At 44.9% G+C, this 23,798-nt stretch overlaps 1 protein-coding gene across 3 annotated transcripts in view; it reads left to right on the forward strand.

The window, feature by feature from the left end:
• The window catches only part of NRXN2 (neurexin 2), a 309,122-nt gene that overhangs the window by 102,363 nt on the left and 182,961 nt on the right, over positions 1–23,798 (forward strand). For 2 of the 3 annotated variants that reach the window (XM_054990724.1, XM_054990715.1), the window contains exon 3: positions 8,540–8,841. In XM_054990724.1, coding sequence (XP_054846699.1) covers positions 8,540–8,841 — 302 coding nt within the window. Of the gene's footprint in view, positions 1–8,539; positions 8,842–13,214; positions 13,260–23,798 lie in introns of all 3 variants that reach the window. The other variant, XM_054990706.1, reaches the window with a different exon arrangement.

The raw sequence follows: 23,798 nt of genomic DNA on the forward strand, positions 1-23,798 counted from the left end.
ATTCTAGCAATGAATCATATATTCTATTACTCAACATATACACTCTCTATAATAACATACTCTATAATAGTATAACCTATAATATTCCATATCCAAAATAATATATATTATACCATATCTATAACATTCAAAATTATTGTTATTTTCAGTATTACGTTAAGATATATTGTCTCATTTTTTCCTCTTATAACTTAAATTAGGCGTTTAATATAGTATCCTACAATATACCATAATCTGGTGTATACCCTATAAATCTCGTCTTATTATGACTTAGTGTATTATAGCAAAATACATCGCTATAGCCTGGTATGTTATCACAAACTATATTATCCTTTTCCAATATAATGTTAAAATTTCTATCTCTGTATTCAGTTAAAGTAACAGAGCACTATCCTCCCCTTAAAAAGTATCCAAAGACCACACTTTCCCTTTAATGTCCCACTTTTTTTCCATATAATTCTTAAATTTCTCCCAGCTTCTTATATATTCTTCCGCAACTTCTTCTCGTAGTTTCCTCGTAAGTTTGTCCATTTCTGCCAGATTCAATGTTTTCAAGATCCAGTCTTCCACTGATGGTATCTCCTTTGTCTTCCACAACTGAGCATATAGTATCCTAGCCGCCGTAGTCATATAAAACACCATTATCCTGTCCATTTTATCAAATTCTTCAAGGTTCATACATAACAATAACAATTCTGGGTTTTTAACAACATTTTTCTGTAATATATCTGACATAGCGTCTACTATTTCCCCCCAGAACTGTTTAGCTTTTTCACACGTCCACCACATATGGTAAAAAGAACCTTCATGTTTCCCACATTTCCAACATTTATCTGACATCTGACTGTTTCCCTTGGCATTGTAGTTCCTGACGTTTCACCAGCAGCTGTGACTGGCATCACAGCAGCTGTGACTGGTTTTGACATACAATGCCAAAACCACGGCTATACAGCCCGGAAAATCCACAACAACCATCATTCTCCGGCCGTGAAAGCCTTCGACAACTAAAGTAGGTTTAATGTCATACCTACCATAGAGTAGATGAATGATCATCTCTACAGTGGTGGTGGTAGAAAGTACCCTCAAGTCAAAGCTGACTTATGGCGACCCCTGGCAGGGTTTTCATGGCAAGAGACTAACAGAGGTGGTTTGCCACTGCCTGGCTCTGCAACCCTGGTCTTCGTTGGAGGTCTCCCATCCAATTACTAACCAAGGCCAACCCTGCTTAGCTTCTGAGATCTGATAAGATCAGGCTTACCTGGCTATCCGGGTCAGGGAATCACTACAGTAGCAGAACTAATACCATCCCCCAAAGCTGCAACTTTCAGGAGACATGCCATTCCCATCCAGAACAGGCTGACTCCCCGTTCCTCAAATGGCACCAGTATTGATCAACAGCTCCCAAGTCTTGTCTGGATCGAGCTTCAGTTCATTGGGCATCATCCAGCCCAATACTGACTCCACCAATTCAACTTCTACTGCTTCACTTGAAAAGAAGAAATACAGTTGTGTGTCGTGAACATACCTATGGCATTTAAATATTCATACAATCTCACACAGGGAGTTGTTGTAGATGTTGAAAATGGAATGGAGGACAAAACCAAAACCTTTTATTGTTTTTTCAGCTCTAATCCGTTTGCTATTTCGGCTCTAATCTGTTTGGGTTTTTTTTTTCATTATCATGAGTTTCGGCCCCATTCTTTGCAATGAGGGCTTCTAGGCTCTTTAGGACAGCTGTTTTTGCACTTAACGGCACAAAAATCGCACAAACCATATTCTTCCCTCTAAATCATTGACCCATTGAGTTTGAATCTCCCACAACAATGGGCTTTGGTGTTTACAGCCCCCAGAGAATGCTTGGGGAAGGCAAGAGTTGGAGATGCATGTACACTCTATTCTTTTCAAGGTGGGAGTTGGGGAACGAGGCTGTGGGAGAACTGTTTTCATGTTTAACAGCACCAAAATCTTACGGACCATAGTCCTCCCTCAAACCATCAATCCATCAGATTTTTCCTCAAGTATTCTACACATGCACAACAGGCCCCGGAAAAAGGCGAGTGTTGGCGGGCACACATTATGGTGGGAAACAGGCAAAGCCGTAGTAGGGCAGCTGCAAGGTGGCGCTCAAGCAAGAGAGTGTTCCAGCCAGCACAGCAGTATTTAAAAATTCCTGCTTTAGGTGTTCTTGCAATAATTGCCACCAATTGCTATTGCACATGTGCATGCAGGTAGGCAGCATGATTGTCTGAGTTCTGCCCCCCCCCCAAAAAGAGACCTGTTTTTTTTCATAAGTTTTCTTCTTGCTGTGGGCAGGCAAGATTGTTTTTGAAAGGGTGGAGTAGGCCAATGGCTCACAGGGGGCTTGACTTAAGCATGGTGTGGAGTTTTGTTTTGTTTTAAATGTTTTGGTGGATGCTGGAATGGGGGCGGATTGCAGTGGGATGGAGAAATCTGTAGAGAAAATTAGATTGTTTCATAGGTGGAAACTGTGAAGTAGCTGATGTTTCATTGGTACACATAATTCCATTTGCATCTTCCCTCCAGGAGACCTCCATTCCAGACCACTCTCCGGCTTTCTCTATGATCTTTTCAGGCCACAGTTTTACCCTTCATGCATTTCTAAAAGTGATAGGTGAGGAGGGGTCAGTGCTCCTCCCCCTGTAAGGCCCTGATTGTCAGGGAAACAATACCATTTCCCTGATAGCACCACAAAAAAAGATGCACTTATACGCACATTCCCCCATCTCCCCAAAAGAGTTAATAATGCAATAGTGCAATAGTGCAATGCAAGGGCTCTCTTCCCTTGGGACCTGATTGGTAGGAGACATGCTGTTAAGGAAAATAATATACTGCTGGCCCAGTGCCTGCCTGCCTGCTGCCACTGCTGTGCAAGAAGAACCCAAACAAAGAAAAACACAAACTTTTTGATGGGAGGGTGTTCATTATAACTTAGTTTCTCAGATTTGGTTCACCATTCCAGAAGCCACTTTAAGTAAATGAAACAGCGATTTCTGGATGTATTTCCAGCTTGTTTGTTTCATTCTGTACCACCCCTTCCCAGCACCACCTTCTGGTATTGGTCAGCCATATGCGAAGAGAACCATCAGAGTGTGGGACTCTTAGTACCCATCTCAGCTAACAATGATACCATGATTATGGTATCAAAAAACCACAGATGACACTACACCAGTAGAATCAACAGTTTCTCTCTTCCCATATCTTTCTCTTGGCAAAGTTCCTCTATCAGGGGGAACAAAAGAAATATGAGTCTCACAATCTGATTGTAATGTTCTGCCTCCTCCGAGAAAGCCTGAACAGCCAAAACTCACTCAAGCACCTCAAAGGAAAAAAAAGAGATGTTTGCCATCAGTCAAAAGCTGTTAACAATGTCTAGGTCTAAGGTGGACACTTCGTGCCAAATCTCTTCAATGCTGTTGGAATGGCACCATCCTTCAATTAAGCATTTAATGCCTCCTTGACCCAGTCAATGACACATGTATGGCAAACTGAACTATATCAAGAAGGCCTTGGGTGCAGTAGGCTGGATCTCTCCAAGCAACTTATTCACATAACTTGGACTGCAACGTCTGAAAGCCATGGAAGCAATTCTTATTGTTTCATACTCTGATAACATGCTATACCGATCCTGCAAGAAATGCAGGATCTGTTGGATTGGATGTGAGAGATTCGTATCTACAAAATGTCTCGCAGATATGTCACGTGCCTCCAAGTATCCTGTCGGATCTTCCTGGGGGCCAAGATAAAGAAGCCCCCCCCACCAGTCCAGAAAAAGCTCCGTGCTTTGCATTAGCAGCATGGTGATGGAGAAGCAAGAACTCTACAAAGGAGGCACAGAAATATGCCCTACTAGTCTATCCTATGTTCTTGGTTCGAGTTTTCTTCCACTTTATGCTCAAGCCTTCTCCCAAACTCTTTCTTTAAAAAAAATATATTATAATTTTTATAAAAGAAAGAATAACTAACACATAACAGAAGTAATAAAACAAAGAAGAGAGAAAAACTATATAAACTAAAAAGCCTTTTCCCAAACTCTTTCATTGTCTTCAATTCTTCTTTGAACCAAGTTGTTGAACAAGTACTGCCAGGAGAGAAAGGGCAGCTTCCACCGGAGTCATCTCTGAATTCGAGAGATCGAGCAGGTTAGAAGCAGATTAGAAGCACCAGTCCTGCTGACAGAAAACCATCAAGAGACCTCAGGAAACTTTCAAGACTCATCGCCCTTTGGAGATGCACCATCTTGATGGGCCTCTTGCCCTCATGTTGGTTACTTATCAGTCCAACCATCACCAGGTAATAGTCTGTCCATGATGGAGAAGTTGTGACCACATTCTCCATTAACAGTGCTTTGATTACAGAAGAAAAGGGCTTCCCTCGAGCTTGATCCAGAAACTGCAGCTGGTTCAGAATGCAGCTGCATGGGTGGTTGCCAGAGCACCAGTCATGGCTCATATAACACCTATCCTCCGTCAGCTGCACTGGTTGCCGGTTGAGTACCGGGTCCGGTTCAAGGTTTTGGTGTTGACCTATAAAGCCCTATGCGGACTGGGCCCAGCATACCTTTGGGATTGCCTCTCCCCATATATTCCCCGGAGGTCGCTTCGATCAGCCACTAAGCACTTGCTGATGGCCCCTGGCCCCAGGGAGGTCCTCCTGGCCTCTACCAGAGCCAGGGCCTTTTCGGTCTTGGCTCCGACCTGGTGGAACTCTCTGTCTGAGGAAACTAGGGCCCGGCAGGATTTGTTATCTTTCCGCCGGGCCTGCAAGACGGAGATGTTCCACCAGGCATTTGGTGGGGGCTAGGCTGTCCTCTCACCGGCCATACCACTGAAGACCTTCCACCACCCATGCAGGAAAATGCTGTATTTTAATATTTTATACTCGCCAATTTTAATTGTTTTGATATAATGTTTTAATGTTTTTATAATGTTTTAACTTTTTTAAACTGTTGTTAAACTGCCCTGAGCCTGTCTGACAGGGAGGGCAGTCTAGAAATGTGATAAAATACAATACAATACAATACAATACAATACAATACAATACAATACAATACAATACAATACAATACAATACAATACAATAAAATAAAATAAAATAAAATAAAATAAAATAAATAAATAAATAAATAAATAAATAAATAAATAAATAAATAAATAAATAAATAAATAAATAAATAAATAAATAAAAAGAAAATTGGATGTGTGTGGACTCCATTTTTGGGGTCACTGTCTCAGAGGACCACAGAGTCCCCAGATAAGGCAGCCTCAGTGTGGATCTTGCGGTCCCTGGAAACAACCCGTGTTGGAAACCTCAGTGCGAGATCCAGGGGGGTTGTTAGGCACCTTTTCCTAAAAGTCACAAGGGAAAGTACCAGGTTTCAGGAGTGTAGCCACGTTGGTCTGCTGTAGAAGAGCAAGATTCAAATCCAGTAGCACCTTAAAGACCAACAACATTTCCAGGGTATGAGCTTTCAAGAATCAAAGCTCCCTTCATCAGATACAAGGGAAAGTGCCTTCCACACAGCCTTGAAGTAACCCTACCTTCCTCCAGTGGGTGTAACTAGAGGGTAGAATTGTGCTGCGTGTCCGTACATGATTGATGCCTAAGTAATGATATTTCACATTCATATAACACTTTCTGTCTTCAAAGTGCTTCACATACCTTCACATGCAAAGATTTGTTTATTTATGTTATTTATTGTCCGCCTTTCTCACTGAGAATCAAGGCAGATTACATAGTATAATATTAGTCAATACAATCAACAGCCGGGGCATTCAATAAACAATAGAGTATAGATTACAGAACAATTTGAAAACAAGCAGAAATCTGATACAGAGCTGAAACAATATTGAAACATAAACATAATAAACAACAATCCCTGACCTGGATAGCCCAGGCAAGCCTGATCTTGTAAGATCTCAGAAGCTAAGTAGGGTCAGCCTTGGTTAGTAATTGGATGGGAGACCTCCAACGAAGACCAGGGTTGCAGAGGCAGGCAATGGCAAACCACCTCTGTTAGTCTGCTGCCTGGAGAACTCCAGCCAGGGAGGGGGAGGGGCTCACCATACATCAGTAATGGCTTGATGGTACTTTCCACCACCACCAATAAGCAACAGACAGCCTACAGTCACTGTTCCTTAATCAATGCTTCTCTTTAACCATTTCCTTACAACATGGCCCTATTACAGTTCCAGGGTGGTAACTGTCAGTCTGTTGCAGTGAAAGTGCACAAGAGTCTTAAAGGTAAGCATGTTGTTATTCTAGCAAAAGGTTGTGTGTGTGTAAAGTGCTGTCACATGGTGACCCCATAGGATTTTCACAGATGGTTTGCCATTGCCTCCCTCTGTGCAGCAACCCTAGACTTCCTTGGTGGTCTCCCGTCTAAGTACTAACCAGGGACGACTCCACGATGTGGTGAGATCAGGCTAACCTGGACCATCTAGGTCAGGGCAGCAAAAGCTTAAACAAGAATAAACTTAATAAACACTCCTGTTTATCTAGCCTAAGAGGCTGTGTGAACATTAATCTTTTCCTTTGTCTCTTCCTTCCTACCCTGTGTTGTATTCTCTGTTCTCTGTTCTAGATTGTATCTTCCTTTGGGGAAGGGACACCTCTCTCTCTCTCCTTATGTAATTCTATAAAGTGCTGTGTGCATGGATAAATAATGAACATTAGTAATATGTGACTACTAACTAGTTCAGCATTCTAGGTCATCTTGAAGAACTCCAACATTCATCCCCTCCAGTTAGTTAATAAGTCCTTAACATGTATCTTCTGTCTGTCGCGCAAAGTGTTCTATAGGATTCTTGCAGTCTTTATTTGGTTTGGTCTCACAACAACTCTGTGAGGTGGGGCACTGTGAATCCCATTTCATGGATAAGAAGGTAAGACCAAAGCACAGCAATTTGTCCTGTGACAATGTTGGGGTGGACCCAGGTTCCTTCCTCCCTTGATCCAAGCACTACATTAACAGGTTTAAATTTCCCATCAGTAAAACAAGTAGCATTCAGCAAGACTGGACAGGACACATGCAGAAATCTCTCAAGTGACCCTGCAGCGCCCTCAGTCCAAACCTCAAACATGTACAAGGAAGGTGAACTCAGCACTGACCCGGAGGACACATCACATTCAGCATGCACGCGCTCACAGGCACATACTTCCTCTCTGTTCTGTCTCTTCATGCATACCCCCAAAGGGGCCGGCTGCCCTTCCTGGTTTCAGCAACCATCTAACTCCCTGCCTGCAGCCTGGGCCATTTTTAATGCAGTGACAGTTTGAGGGACAAGATAAAAACCTGGCTTTTTTCTGAAATTGATTCGACTTGGCCTGCAACCACCCCCACCCCCATTTTCTTCCTTCCTTCCTGAAGGGGCCCGAACTGCAAATAGCTTTCAATGACACAATGATTGCCGGGGGGGGGGGGCGGTGAGGAAGAGGAAAAGACAGCAAAATTTGTTTCCCGGGCGGGAAGGGATGGCAAGTTAATTGGCAGGTGTCGGGGAAGAGGGACATTTCACTGTGCAGAGTCACATCAGCTGTGTGTTCAGGGGACTGGGGTTGGCAGAGGGAGATTTGCTCGGTCTGGAGGCAGTGAAATAGCCATTCCACGCACTGCAAATGGAACCCGTGCCTGTCTCCTTCTCCGGCTTGTTGTGCTTTAGGCTGTCTGGTTTGTATAGGCTTCTGGGAGGAGAGTGGAGCAAAGGCAAAAGCGTTCGGAACCTGGAGCTGGCATTCATACATTCTACACTTAGAAGCGGAACTGGGCAGAAATGTGAATAGGAAGGGCCAACGAACTCCCCTCCTAACTCAAAAAAATGTCTTTGAAAATTTAAACATATGGTCTGCTTCCGAGGTGAATTTTTCAGAACGTTCCTTGTGATGGTTACTGTTGTATTTATGAACTTTAGAGTGGGATAATATACATAAAGTGCTTATATTTTAAAGATAAATTAAAATGCTTTTAATTTATGCTTAACGTTTAACCTTTTAAAAATCATGGTTCAAAATGGGTATTTTTTAAAAAGTTTAAATTGCAAAATTTCAGATATACATGAAATGTCTTGATAGCTGCAGGGTGTCTATGAGCACGATTCATACACAAGTGGATTGACCAACTCTGTTGTTTCTGTATTCTGTACAGTGCATAGCGCACTGCTAGCAAATAATCTTACAGAATCAGAGCGGAACCACAAGTGACAAAAGGCACAGGTTGGACACTTGTCAGCTTCCCTCAAGTTTTGATGGGAAATGTAGGCATTCTAGTCTTGCAGCTTGGCTCTCTGACTGCTGTCCAATGGACTTTTCAACTGTCACTTGTCCAACATTCCGCCAAGCTGCCTACATTTCCCATCAAAACTTGAGGGAAGCTGACAAGTGTCCAACCTGTGCCTTTTGTCACTTGTGGTTCCGCTCTCAGAGGCATGTGGGAATCCTTGTGTGTGAAATGAGGGACTGTTCATATGCATGGGAGGTCTGTGGTTCTCACACAGCCCTTTGCCCTCTCCCCTCTTGTCTACAGGGAAAGAAGAGTTTGTGGCAACGTTCAAGGGCAATGAATTCTTCTGCTACGACCTCTCACACAACCCCATCCAAAGCAGCACAGATGAGATCACCCTGTCCTTCCGCACCCTGCAACGCAACGGCCTGATGCTCCACACTGGAAAGTCGGCGGACTATGTCAACCTGTCACTCAAGAGCGGTGCCGTCTGGCTGGTCATCAACTTGGGCTCAGGGGCATTTGAGGCGCTGGTGGAGCCTGTCAACGGCAAGTTCAATGACAACAACTGGCATGACATCCGTGTGACCAGAAACCTGCGCCAGGTGAGTGGCCATCTCCTGTGGAGATCCTTACACAGGGCAGCGATGGGGGTGATAGGAAGGGACAAAGGCTTGGACTTTGGGACAAAGCCCTTTCTGGGGAAAGGTGAATTCTGTTCTTTGGGTAGCTGACAGTGGTTTTCCCCGTTTTCCAGACACCATCAAGAGGATAGCTCTCCCTTTCCACCCCCCCCAAATTTCTACCTTTTCTTCCCCACAAACTGTTCCCTACTTTGGGGAAGGAATGGGAATCTCAGGGAGATTTGGAACTCAGTTGGACAGCCAGCTTGGAGCGTGATTATAGTGTTAAATTATAGCCAAAATTTCCACTGTCTCAGGTTGGTTCTAGAAGATGTGGGATCTACGAGGCTGGGGAAGGGTGGTTGGGACCTAGATGTGATCTTTGTTTCTTAATGGAAAGCTGTGGGGATTCAAAGGTGACTTCAGCCCCCTATAGCTCCACATGTGAAGACAGGCTCTGGTTCCTCAAAGGTACCTCTGCGTATGTTCAGAGGCAGTTTGAGCTGATAACTTACCTAAAAGCAGATTGGAAGCACAGCTAAACCCCTGTTCCAGTTCACTTAAGGTTTTCCTTCCCCTTTCAGGCCAAGCCAATAAGGGTCCTGAATCCCTGCCACCTCTTATAGTTGCTCTCAAACTACAGCCTCTCCTCTCCAGGCTACCCTACCTTGCATCCAGTGTCTATTTATGCTGGGGAGGCATGCTCCTTCTACTGCCACAGCCTCTACTTTTATCCAGTTTGGCAGCTTCCAGCCAAGCATCTTTTTATATCCAGGGCCGTGCAAGGCCACGTGGTGTGGTTGGTGCCAAGGTGACATGGAAAAGGTCCCCCCCCACCCCACCATTGCGGTTTGCCTCTGTCATGAGCAGCTTCTGGCAAGTCCGACCATACATACATCCTGCTTTTCTACTTTTAACCCTACATTAAGTAATAGCAGCCAGTTTTGTGTTTTTTTTAAAAAAAAAATTTGCATGGTGCCAACTCCTAGTATGTTCCAGATGCCATTTATCTTACAAAGCTGCCGAGTGTTTCAGCCTTTGCATATCCAACAAAGTTTTTTGCAAGCAGCAAATGACTAAAATGTGTTTTAGTCTGTGGCACCTCTGTATTATCTATTTATTTAATATATTTTTATCTTGCCGTGTCTCCAAGGTGCTTAGAGCAGCATGCATGATTTCCCCTCTCCTCCATTTTATCCTCACAACAACCTTGCGAGGTAGCTATACCTGAGAGAGAGTCGCTGGCCCAAGGTCACCAAACAAGCTTCATGCCAACGTGGGGATTTGAACCAAAATCTCCCAGACCCTAGTCCAGCAATCTAACCATTACAACACACTGGCTGTATTTGGGGATGTTGCCATCACTGCTTCGCAAGGAAGGGGAACCATTCTGAAATCAAATGTGTTTGATATTCCATTTGCTTTACGGAAAGGGGAAATATAACTGATTTAAACATCTCCCATGCAAATAGTTTGGGAGGATTCGGTTTCCTGGGACCCTTTTCAGAGGCCTCAAGAGTTTGTCTACACTAGTACACTGAATACTCCCTTGGCATTTTTGAAATAGTGCCTACAGTCCTATCCTAAACAGGTTTACTTAGAAGCCAGTCCGAGTGAATACAACAAGAATTACACTCATGGCCTGACCATAGGCATCTTTGCTCTGAAATAAGTCACACTGCATTCATTGGAGCTTGTAAATGTGCATAGGACTCTAGCTTTAAATTACACTAAGCAGACATTTAACAAGACAATCGTGTGTACAGATATTTTAAAAAGATGTAATTACTGTACAATAATTGGCAATAAATGGTGGAGCCGCTTGGCTGGCCAGTAAATAGATGCTTCCCCGTTAATAAACATCAGCTGTTTTAAGCATTGCAGCCATTTTACCTGTCATGGCTTCCCTTTTAGGAATGCTGGGAATTGTAGTTCCTTGAGGAGGTAAGAGAATTAGCACTGTGCTCATGCAACTACACTTCACTGAGTTCCTTTGAGGGAAGATTTCACTGACAAATTGGTTTAGTTTGCACATATCCTCTGAGGAAATGAAATTGCTGTTAGTCTTAATGCTTTTGATGCCCCAAACATTTGTATCAGTGCTATGCCAAGAAACATTCCAGAAGATTCCTCCACATTTATGTTTGAGTTTGATTCCTGAGACAGAAAATCCATGTGGAGCCTGACCAATTTACTAGGACTTCTTGTTGCATATGTGGGGGAGAAAATCGGGGAGCTGAAGAAGGAAAATGGCTGTTTCCACATGGCCAAAGCCTCTGGAAGATCACGTGAAACGCACGGAACAAAGTGTCTCCCTAGCACGATTTCCAGGCACAATCCCGTTTAATAGCACAATTTCTGATGTCATTGCACCATTAAAGGGGATCGTGCTGGAAAATCGCGCTGGGAAGATGCTTCGTTCTGTAAGTTTTGCGCGATCTTACAGGTGCGTGTGAAAATGGCCAGTGTTTCCTGAAGGCGGCTTGTTGTAAATCAGCAAAGAAAAGCTTTTCCAGTTGTGGGTAGATGGGGAGAGTCATCTAACATGAGGACATACTTCCCTGTTTGTTAAGGGGAGAGTAGGTCTGTATCCTGGAGCCTTTTAACATAGGGAGTTGTTTTTTACCCCATCTCCTCTGCATGGTGTCTGGACTACTTGGTACCCCACTGCTCTTCTCATTATTTCTCACTGCGCAGGATATGGCTTGCTATGTAGGCCTCAACACTTACAATGACCACAAACGCAAAATAACATGAATATAGAGGGTTACATGACGATGGAAGATGGGGGTGGGTGAGAAGAAAGGTGGGGGGTCTTTGTTCTGTGAATCCTATGGGCAGCCCTAAGTCTTGTTCTGTGAATCTTACGAAGGAACCTGTTCACAGACCTGCTGCCCTCCAAGTGGTGAACTAATAGAACTGAGTGGGGTGGGAAGAAATGAGGCAGGTTGGCAGTTAAAAGGGAAGCTATGGATATTTGGAAAGATCTCAGTGGGGAGGTTGATGGTGAGGGAAATGAGGTGTGTGTGTATGTGTGCAGTCCTTAATTTTTAAAATAAGCAACACAAAGACTCAGGTCTGTGTGAACATCCAAGCCCTGCCTGCTAATTTCAGTAGTTTTATGGCTGCTTCCAATGAAAGGTATTCTGTGCAATGTTAAGAGACACTCTTCTTTCTTCACATGCTTCAGAGGTATGACATGGAGGGGGCAGGGTATAGCACCATCTCAAATGAAGGGTGCAAGAACAGCACAGGTATTGTTTGAGAGGAAGCCAGTTGAATCATACAGAATATGAAGAGAGCTTCTGAGCATGCACAGAGTTCTTTCCCCTCACTCTTGAGTTCACATGTGAGAGTGTGTGTGTGTATGTGAGTGTATAAGTTTTCTAGATGAACAAAAATGGTGGTTCTTATGGGAACAGTAAATGGACAGTCTGTGGGACAATAAGCTAGTATGCTAGGTCAGGGAGGGTTGACAGCCAGTCCCACACTGCTGTTGTGATTGACAGAACTGGGTTCCCTACCCCGCCTTCGGCAGCTCCTGCTCTCTGCTAACCTCGTAACTAATTTCTTCTCCTCTTTGTACAAAGAACAGCAAATGCTCGACATGGCTTTATCCCCAAGGGATGGATGGGGGAACCAACCTCTGTACCCCAAAATACCTCTGGCTGCTCCCTCTCTCTCCAAAGCCACTTGGATACCAGTCCTCCCTTACAAGCAGCAGCCTCCAACAAGCCCCACGGCCATGCTTTCTTCCCCCCAGACACACATCACAGTTGGGCCTGCCCCAGCTGGGCCCACCGTCCACTCACCCTTCCCGCCCTTCCTTTCTGAACTTGGCTGCCTAGGAACTACTAATACTGCTAACATGGGCCTTGCTTTTTTTCCATCCTTCCACCCCCTCACTCCCCCACCCTCCCACCCCCCAAACCACCTCGTTAGAGATTGCGTTGGCAACTTTTGTCGTTGTGTGTTACTAACACGCTTCTCGAAAAAGACTCGACTTCTCAGCTGGAGAAACCAGAACTAACCTTTGTGCCATCCACGGAATGTTGGTCGTTTCTTTTTTTATTTTCCAGTCTTTCATTTTGTTCTGTTCTTTCCTTACTAACCAAGGTCTAGAAAGTTCCATGGGTTGGGTGGGTGGGATGTGGGGTGAGGAGGCTGGTGCTCTTGGGGAGGGGTGTGTGGTTTAGTGTCTTTTTTATTTTGCTGGTCACAAGAAATGGGGAAATTTATTTCTCCTTTTTATCTCCCTTGAATTTCATGGTTGGTCGTTTTTTTCCCCCCTTTTTTTACTCCCCTCTCCCTCTTGTTTTTGTTTTCTTTTTCTTTTCTTTTTTTTACGCATACAGCACGCAGGAATTGGACACGCTATGGTAAACAAACTGCATTACCTGGTAGATATCAGTCTAATTGTCTACTCATTTGGTTTGCCGTGGGTTTTACCTCTTCCCCTCCCTTCCTTATTTTTTTTTAATTAGTTAATTGGATTTTAAAAAATTATCATTATTTTTAAAATGTCTTATTTTACAAGCACGCAATCTTTCTCTCTCTTACACCCCCCCAACACACCAATAGATTTTATTTAACAAAGTAAAAAAAAAATTTCCCATATTTGATGCTTATCTAATATAGATTGATAAAGATTTAACACTCGACTGAAAACCACTGGCATTTATTTATTTCATTTTTTACCCTGCCTTTTTTCCCAATGAAGACCCAAAGCTGTTTCCATCGTTCTGCATTTTATCCTTCCAACGGTCCAGTGAGGTAGGTTAGTTTGAGAGTGTGTGACTGACCCAAGGTCGCCCAAGCTTCATGGCAGAGTGGAAATTTGAATCACTATGCCCCACAATTGAAACGTCCCTGTCCAAGACCAAACATTGTACGTAATTTACAGTGCAGACCTAAGCAAAGTTATTCCCTTCTGAGCGTGTTGACTTCAGATCAGTCTGTTCAACCAGCCCGCCTAAGTGGCCAAAACAAGCAATGTGTTGCCACCAATCACAAGCCAATTCATCAGAAAAGCCATCCGTGATGTATCTTCCACTCTGATGGCAATCTCAGAAGTACATCATCATAATGGATGGTACAATCACCTACTGACAGAAGCAAACCCCGTGCTATGGTGGCCTCTTGGTAGAAATTCAAGACAGCTTTTTTGAAAGTGAAAGACACCCCAATCGTCTTAAGGAAATCTTGGCTAGTTGGCAAAAAGCATCAGGCAACCAAAGCAAGATTGACCTTAAAGCCAGTGCAAATGACAGCTGACTCGAGAGCCAAATGACAGGATGACTGGTATAAATAAAACCACAGCCTAGTGGAAATCATCCAGAATCTTTCCCCCTAAATTGGCGTATTTAACTGGCTGCATTCTGAATCCTTTTCTTCCCATTTCCCCAAACACACACAGACAGACCCAAACCTTGCTTTATTTTTAATTTTCTGTGGTTTCTTTTCCTTTTTTTGTAAAATCGAAACAGAACCAAAACATTTTGGAAGACTTGCTCTTATTTTATGGTTTCAATTTGTTTTCCTCCCCTCCCCCTCCCCACCCCCCCAAAAATCCATGGAAAACACCATCCCATGAAGCAACTTCTGTGCGCTGTCACACCTGCGCTATGACCCGAGCTGCCCCCAGGGAAGGACAGCAACTGGCAGCCAGCAGGCAAACCTTGATGACCTCATCTGGGGGTTGGGGGGTGGGGGGGGGTCAGCTCACCCAGAAGTACAAAACACATTTCCTTTCCCTTCCTGAGAAACTCCGGTTTGACACTCTGAAATCGGGGAGGGGGGACTTTTCTCCTCCAAACGTCTTCCCGCAGAACTGCTCCACTTAGCAGAATGTGGATTTTAATTGCTGTGCTCCACTTTTGGAGGGGAGGGGTCTCTTTTGACCTTTAGGAAGCTTTGCCCCTGGGCTGGGATTAGGCCTGTCAAGGGTACTCCCCTTCCTCTAGGAAAAACAATGGCTGCCCTGTTCCCCTCCCCTGGGGTTCTGCTGCCAGCCCTCCATACCACATGGCATGCTGGGATTGCTTTGGGCATGTGGCTTCTGTGTCCGGTTTTTATTTTCAGAGCACCTCTCTGGGGCTGAACTAACACTGTGTGTTGTACACTGTGGCGTTCCCTGCCCTTTCCCTTTCCCTTCCTCTTCCTCTCTCCCCTCTATCACACTCTTCCAGGCCTTCTGCCCCACTGTGCATGGCCCATTGACTTCACAACTTCGCCATTTCAAAAGGGAGCACGAGTGCAGGAATGGTGCCTAGGATTGCTGATTGGGATGGACTGTTGCTGAAGGTTGCATGAGTGTGCACAGGTGTGCCTGAACGGGAGTGTGAGCTATCTGGCATCTAAGTGGACCTCTTCTTTTTTCTTTTAGCAAATGTGCACAAAGTTCCATGTTTTTCTGCGTCTTTCTTATTTGCATAGAGCAAAAGGGATCATTGTGGGTCTACTCCAGGGCTGTGCTATCCACATGGTTCAGGGAGCATCAGGTTCTCCTACTCAATATCATAATTACTGCTGCAGGTGATTTTCTCGTGCAGGTGATTTTCTCATGGATTTTCTCAACTTGGTGCAAAAGACCTGAGTCCAAGCAGAGAAAAGGTTACACAAATATGAGCGTCTTCTCCTTAGTCACAGCTATATCTTGAGATTTTTTTGGTGGCAAAGGGACTGGTCTGTTCCCGAGGGAAGCAGCACAAACCGAATGCCGGCTGAGATGAGTCTGAACCAGCCAGCCAGTGGTCTTATGCCGCTGACATTTCAGACATCTCTCTGAAGTTCTGGTTGTGACTTTTGAAGAGGCAGCATTTCACATGTACAGGTGTGTTGGTTTCTGAGCCCAATTGCTACTAATGTAAACCAGATCCAAATCTTTTGAATGGCTTCAGTTGTGGCCAGTGAAAGGAGCTACAGAGCTGTTAGCCAATAATTCACAGCAGGAACATCTTGGAGAAGCCTTGCCAATTAAAAAACATTGGAATCTGGTTACAGTACAGTCCTAAAGAGTGTTACATTATTCTAGGTGCATAGACATCAGTGAACTTAGAAGGATGTAATTCTACTTAGGAATGCACTGTTATTGTGTGCATAGACCACGTAAGCCTCTTCTGTGAGCTGAGCAGAGTATAATGTGCTTGTGTGTGTATGTGTTGGCTGGACACATGTAAGAGTGCTCAGTGGATAATGCATTTAGTTCTAAGCAATCCTCAGAATCAGATATGTGCCATAGAGTTGTGTGCCGATCTTGTGTGTGTGTGTGTGTATGGAACGGTACCATTCATGCATGCAAAGAATTGCATAGAAGAAAAATGAAGTGCTCGTTGGAGAGAAAGTGTATGTGCCTCTGTGTAGGCATCAGAAAAAAGTGGCTGTTCAGGAAGCATTGAAGATAGAAAATTGCCTTATCACAAATTAGGCCCTTTCCCATCCAGCCCTTTACAGTCTGAGCTGACTGACAGCTGCTTTCCAAAGACTCAGGCAGAAAAGCGTCTTCCAAACTCTGCTACATCCTTTGCAGTGCCGATGCTGGAGATGACCTGGGGTGTGTGCAAAGTATTTGCTCAGCCACACAGCCTCCATCCCTCCCCAGGAGGAGGGAAGCTGTAGACTCTACAATATGATTGTTTTTATTCCCCAGGCAGACAACCTCAGTGTCTGTTGGAAATAATTCAGGGAAACAATAGGTCTGGCATGGATTAGACTTCTCTCCTGAGCCCTGAGCCCCAATCAACACCAGCCCTGTCTTCTGCTTCTTTTCCTCTTGTTTACTAAGATGTGCAGGCAACCTGGAGGGCACACAGACAGCTCCACAACAAGGTCTTTGGTAGGCCCTCAGTGCTGCTGAGAACATGTGTTCCAGCATCCAGAAGTGCTGGGAACCATAGGAAATGTAGTTCTCATGGTTTTTGACAACCCCCTGGACAGCAGGATATAGAAATGCTGAGAACGAAATGAACTACATTTTCCCTGTGACCCTAGATGCTGTCATGCCTGAGCACATGGTAGCACCTTGGATCTAAATTATGGGACCTTGCCCATGGAGGGCCCTCTGGCCATTGGCATCCCCCTCCCTGTGGCAAGTTTAGTGGCTGACTGCGAAGTACTGGATCGAAAAGAACCAGAATGATTGACAGAGAGGCCTTCCACAGGGTTGGTTCCCGATCAACAATTTGGCCCTTTGGTGCACAATGGAAAGTGGTGTCCAGAAATGAATGAAGATTTTGCTCAGGATGAGAGAGATTTTGGATCTTCCCTTTGGGCTGGGCATTCATCCTGTCTGGACAGAGGATTTTGCCCTTGTGTTTTGGTGGAAATTCTTTCCAGTGCTGTATCTGTGCAGTTGGGTAGATATGATAGACAATTGCCTCTGTGTGTGTGTATTTCTTCTGTGTGGGTCAATATGTTATGGAACTGCGTGTGTGTGTTTGCTTCTATGTCACCCTACTGGTATGCTTCTTCACATGTGTTGGTTCTAAGGTTTATGCAAAATCAAAAAGAGTCTAGTAGCTAGCACCTTTAAGACTAACCAATTTTATTGTAGCATAAGCTTTCGAGAATCAAGTTCTCTTCGTCAGATGCATGGTACAGAAACTGGTCAGATGCATCTGACGGGGAGAGCTGTGGTTATCGAAGGCTTGTACTGCATTGGAATTGGATGGTCTAGCTGTTTTACTGCTACAAACTAACACGGCAAACTCCTTTGAAGCCTCACACAAGCCAACTGATCCCCACACCAAAAGGAGATGTTTACATTTACTAGCAAAGGAATGTTTTGGTTGCATCCTCCCTCTCCCCCCCCTAATTGCATCTTCTCTCTCCTCCCCCCTCCTCTTCTATATTTGACCAGTTTCTGTACCATGCATCTGACGAAGAGAACTGTGATTCTCGAAAGCTTATGCTACAATAAAATTGGTTAGTCTTAAAGGTGCTACTGGACTCTTTTTGATTTTGCTACCACAGACTAACACGGCTAACTCCTCTGCATCTAAGGTTTATGCAGTGTATGTTACACATCTGTCCCCTCCCCCTGGTTCCTGTCTCAAGCCCCCTCAGCTATATACCGGACGCAGCTCCACCTAAGATTATGTCCAACTACAAATTGAAAGCCCTTTCTCCCATCGCCTTTCTTTCCAGGAGTAACTCTCTGCTAATTCCCCCTCCATATATGCATACATATATGTATATCCCAGTATTGCTTCACCACACCTCCAGCTGGTAGACCAATTCTCCAATATGTGTTTGCACAAAGACTGGAATGTATTAGCTGGTGGGCTGCAGGAGTGTAAATGACAGAAGGCTGAAGGTTCAGGTGTGTATCTGTGTGTGTGTGTGTGAGAGAGAGAGAGAGCTGGGGAAGGAGGTAAGGTGGTCTACTGAGCTGATACATAGACAAGCTGTGCTCATGAATCTGTGCAGAAGTCCCTTTTGAATTAGGATTTTTCCCATTTGTTTTTGACTCTGTTGGTGCAAACCATAAAAATGGAAATATTTTTTAAAAATGGTCTCTGGCATGTGCGTGCAGCAGGAATCGTCTAACAAGATGCACAAATGTACAGTTGCCCACTGAGAGCTCTCTTCTGCTAGCAGCTCATCTTTAAACAAAATTCAAGTGTAGAAGTCTCCAAATATGTGGTTATGCTTAGAGCAGGAGTATGTGTGTGAATGAGGTCAACTGGTCAGCTCCCTGAGTGTGGCTGTATTGTGAAGATGTGCATGCCTCTGACAGACAGGCATTCTCTGTGTGAATGGTAATGCAGCATCTTCCTTTGTGCAAATGCACCTTACCTAAGCAGGCTGTGTGTGTGCAGTTCTGAAGCCTACCTTGGTGTGCCGTGGAATGCATGGTCACTGTACCTCTGTGTGTGTGCGTGTATGTGTGTGCTTGGCTACTTGTGTGCATACAACGAACGGAGTGAATGCACTCTTTTTTGAATGTTTGGACTTGGATCTCGATGGACATAAAATGTCGGCTCGGCATCAGTGTGTGTGGAGGGGTGGGCACCCCCTTTCCTACGCGCTCCAGATGTGCTCTGAATGCCTATTTCGGGTACTGCCAGGTGCTCCCATTAGAAGTGGCCAACTAGCCATCTTTCTGCTGCCCCCCTCTCTCTGATTCTTCCACTTGGGCCTTCTCCATACTCTCTGTCTTCTCTTGCATGCCTTTGCCTGTCTCTTTTCTCTCTCTGGCCCCCTCAGCGTCACTTAGCGCCTCCCCCTGCCATCTAACACGCATGCTTTGGGCCTGTGTCCTCGCTTTGCACGGCTGCTCTGTCTCCATCTGAGTCTCTTCTCAGCTGATCTCTCTCTCTCTCTCTCTCTCTCTCTCTCTCTCTCTTTCTTCTTTCTAATGATTAATTAATTAATTAATTGAGAGTCATGATTAATGCTAGCCAATAATTAACTTCTGTTGTACTAATAGTGTACTAATTAAAGACTGTGTTGATTGTTCCTACTAACTGCCATTTTTGTGTCTGAACTTTTAAGTTTGTCCAAGGAGATTGCCCTCCCTCCAAATTCTTTTGCTCAAACATCCCCCCCCCTTCTCTGCCCCTTCCTATTCCCTGTTGCTCCGTGACTCTTCCCCTAAGGGGCTGCTCTGTTTAAACCTCTATCCTGGTAGTGATGAGTGGGAAGGAGGGAGGGGGAACAGTTGATTTGTAAAACGTCCAACTAAGTAATTTTCTAGAGAAGGTGGGGAGAATGTTTTTTTACCAAATCATGGCAAATCATCACTTTTTCTCCCTATGTTTTCCTATCTAAAAGTAGTGTGATATGAAGCGTCTTTGCTAGTTGAAGGTGCGGGGCTGAGTTGGAGCAGATGCCTGGTCAGCAGGACACCTACTCAGCTTTGGGAGCAATGGAGGATCAGAGATAAGGAAGGGAGCGCGCTGCAAACGGTCGGTGTTCCTGCATTTAATGCCTCTGTTGTGAAAAGAGGCAGATGTTGGCACTGGCTGCAGCCCAGCAGGAGCGGAATGGGGACCAGTGGTGTGGAAGAGCGTCCTCCCACATGCTCAGAAATGCTGCCTTCTCTGCTCAAAATTGCCCCTGTGGTCACCAAACCTATGAGGTAGGTTAGGACAGATTCTGAGCAGGTGCCTGCACAGGTGGAAGCCCTTCATGTGTTACACAAATAAATAACCACCCAATAATCTAACTCCAGGGTCACAAGGGACATTATTTTTCCCTGTTCCTGGTTTTGAAATACTTACAGCGAAGCAGCTGATATAGTTTAACTCTTTCAAATCCTTGGAAATCCATCTCCAGCATCATGCTTCCTTCCTCACCCCGTTAGCTTCTAGTGCACCCAGGTGCTTCTGCTGCAGAGTTTCTTGTGGCACCAAAACTGAAGTCCTTGTCAGGTTGGCATTGCTGCATTGATGCCTGCCTGGTGTCAACTCCAGACTCAAAGGCTGACCCAGCTGTGGCTGCTGTCAGTTCCTTCTACTCTCCCAGTGAACAGCAGTAGATCTGGTTCTGTTAGGCTCATGTTTGGCTGGACTTGAACCCAGACCTGGTGTATGTCAGTCAATGGTATCAAGGCTTGAAGTGCCACAGGCAGAAGGTAGGCTAAGAGGAGGCATAAATCCAGGCTCCCAGAGGATGCATGCTGCCTGTCAATCACAGGGGACATTTTTTGCATTTCCCTTCTGTTCCTGAACAACCCCATAAAAGCTGTTTGATAGGTTAAGTCCAAACCTCAGCCCACGAGGCTCCCGGTTTAAGCCATGGACTACTTTCCTTTGGCTGCTGAGTGTTTACATGGAGGCTGGAGACTGGGACCACCCCATTACCCCCTTGGAAATGCACATACACAGAGTAAAGTAGACGTGTGGGATATTTGCTGATCAAAACTTGCATGGGATTTTTCACCCCACCCCGCTGCATCCAAGTAGATAATATGCAACCTGTGAGGCGGACCTCTGGCTTCCATGTTGGTTTATGATGTCAGTAGGGAAGGTGGAGCTCAATGGACTTGCTGCAGTTGCAACATCTGTCCTTGTAGTGAACAGCTGGCCCAGCTGTAGCCCTCTGCTTTTCCAAGGAAGCTGCTTTGTGTTTGCTTCCTGCCCTGTCCTTGCAAAATCTAGGGAACGGGTGGGCAGGTGGGTGGGCATTGCCTGTTGGAAAAGGAGGGTGAAGGCACGTGTCCGTTTCAGCCCCACCCAGTTACTCCTCCCCCTGTCCGCATTCTAACTTCGTTTGCATGTTGTTGTACTGACTAATTACTAATGAGATCCTCCTCCCTCACCTGCTCCCTTCCCCCTCTCCGTTCCTTTTCTCCAGTTATCTCACTGGGGAGGCAACATGGACTGTGTAGAAAGGAATTTCCAGTATTAGACTTCCCCCTGCCCAGCAGGCAGCAAAAATGCCGCCCACCACTGCCCTACACCCAAATCCCACCCCACCCCCAGACACGTAGCATTTCAGGATCACTGTCCTATCCTTATCCAGGGCGGAGCTTGGCTTTACCCACCCTCTCTACACAAGCCTTGATGGTTCAAGCAAAATCGTGAGAGATAAAAAAGGGGCATGATTTCTCTCTCTCTCTCTCTCTCTCTCTCTCGCACACACACACACACACCAGTCTCACACCACTTTATTCACTGTGTCTCTCACAACCAGCCAAGAGTGGGCTATGCTTAGGTGGTGTGCGCAAACCACACCATGGAGATCAATATAGCTGCAGACCCCGAGGAGCCGTCTTCTTTGCTAGGGTTCTTTTGGAGATGCAGTTTGGGTGCCAGCCTGCCTGGACCTGAAAGACCCGGAGAGAAGCTGGTCCTCTCCCAGCTTCCCTACTTCTTCTGCCTGATGCTACTCTGTCCAGGTACTCAGTTTTAATCCTGTCTCTGTAGCCTAGCCTGAGATTTTGGCAGGAAAGGAATATGCTGCTCAGCACTGTCCCCTGCAGGATATGGTTATCACTGCAGGAGAGCCCAGCGTGCTACTGCAGGAAATTGATTTCAGAGCAGCGGCATTGTTAGTCTGTTGAACTGAAATTACACAGGAGTTCAGTAGCGCTTTAAAGACTAATGAAATTTATTCCAGCATCAGCTTACAAGAGTCAGAGCTCACTTCTTCCAATGCATCGGTGGCTGGTGACCAAAGACTGCCCCACTTTTAGGGCAGACCTGCCTTCCGCATGCTGAAGTTATTGTTTGGTATTTTAAACCATGTATTCATTGCAGATTGAAACAGTAGGGGAACTCCTGTCTGCCTGGTTGATGCTGCCCGCAACTGAAGTTCTCGTGTTTCAACCCCTGAAAAGAACCAAAGTTTCACACTTCAGAATAATTTTATGCAAATCTCTTAATGCCAGTTGGCTTATTTTCTAGAGCTGCAAACCTCAGGTGACTGGTCAATGCAGTTGATTATCTATACAGGGACCACAGACTCCTTCCTTCTACCAGACTGGATGAAATAGCAGCATAAAGTGATGTTTCCTGGCTGAGGAAGGAAAGTTAACAAATATTCAGCCAGTATTCTTATGCCCATATTGTATATGGGGAGACTGCGGGTTGAAAGAGGATGACTTGCCTAGGGCTGGCTACCTAGTAAGCTTTTGGCAGAGATAAGTTTTGAACCTACAGCATAGATGATGTGGCACAGCTACTAACAGAGAACCTGATACTATAAGTTGTTTAGAAAACTCTTCAAGGAAAACAGATTTCAAGAGACCCATTTTAAAACCCTGAGAGATTCACGGGCTGGCTGCCTTCCCCTCCAAATTTAATGGAGCAGATTTTATGTCTCAAAAATTAAGACACCACATGCACACACAATCAGTTAGGTTCTTTTGCAAATACAACTTTTTGCAAATGGGATCCTTCTAATTTTGGGGGGTTGTTTTGAACTAAAAGTTAGTGGGATTTTGTAACAAAAGTTGGCAAGGCTGCTTATCAAGAGCTGGAGCAGAGCCTGCAAGTATTCCTTGCTGCTCTGGCCTGGGGTGAGGGCTCTATTGCCCTGTCCTCCAGCCAGGCTATTAACCAAGCTATTGCTGTGCCGGGGTACATGGGACAGGAGGAGGAGAGGAGTTAATGAGTTATAAGTTGAGTAAAATTGCAAGAGATGCACAACAGGGCAATAAGTGCAGAGTCCTCCACTGGAATCAATGGCCTAGTAAATGGAGAGTGGGGCAAGCCCCAAATGCTGAAGTTACTCCTGGCCCTAGGGTTACATTTTGTTGGTGATAGTGCCTTGGAAAGAAAAGGGTCTGATTATCTCAAACATTTCTACTGTCTGTTGGTGTTAATGTCACCTGCTGCTGCTGTATGTGAAGCCCAGCACAATTGCCCCTGTCTAAAAAAATTAGCTTGCATCAAGAGCGTCCAAAAAAAACTTTCATTAAGAGCCTGTAACATGTACATTGATTTACATTTAACCCATTAGTTGCTAAATCCAGATAGTGTGGATTATTGTGTTTAAATGGTGCTTGTAAACAAATGGACTCCCAGTTATGTGCTTTGGCCTGAGACCAATATTCTGGATTTTAAACAGAATCAGGGCTTTTGGCTTATAGAACGAGCAAGCCCAGATTTGATACAAGTGAGAAGGGGGTAAAGGGGAGTCCATGAAAGGAAACTGTAATTGAATGAAAGAGATAAATTTCGACCATTGCAACCACCTTGCACACAGTTTGAAAGATTGTTCGTGAATCCTAGAAACTTTCATTTTCTGGAGAGTTGGAGGCAAAGAAAGCAGAGTGACAACTGAATCTTTCTCAGACTCTGAGCTCTGTGTTGCACACTAGATTCCTTGTGTCATTCTGAATATCTAGAACCACCATCTCAGAATCCTCCTAAGTAGAACAAGCAGCAATATGGCCAATGAGTCGCACTTTGAGAGAGAGCTCCGTCCCCTCTCCTGGAATTTGAAAGCCCCTGGTGTAGGAAATCTTTAAAATGCTGCGCCTGCTTCAGCTT

This window comes from Eublepharis macularius, chromosome 1, assembly GCF_028583425.1.
Source record: "Eublepharis macularius isolate TG4126 chromosome 1, MPM_Emac_v1.0, whole genome shotgun sequence".
Classification (NCBI taxonomy): domain Eukaryota; kingdom Metazoa; phylum Chordata; class Lepidosauria; order Squamata; family Eublepharidae; genus Eublepharis; species Eublepharis macularius.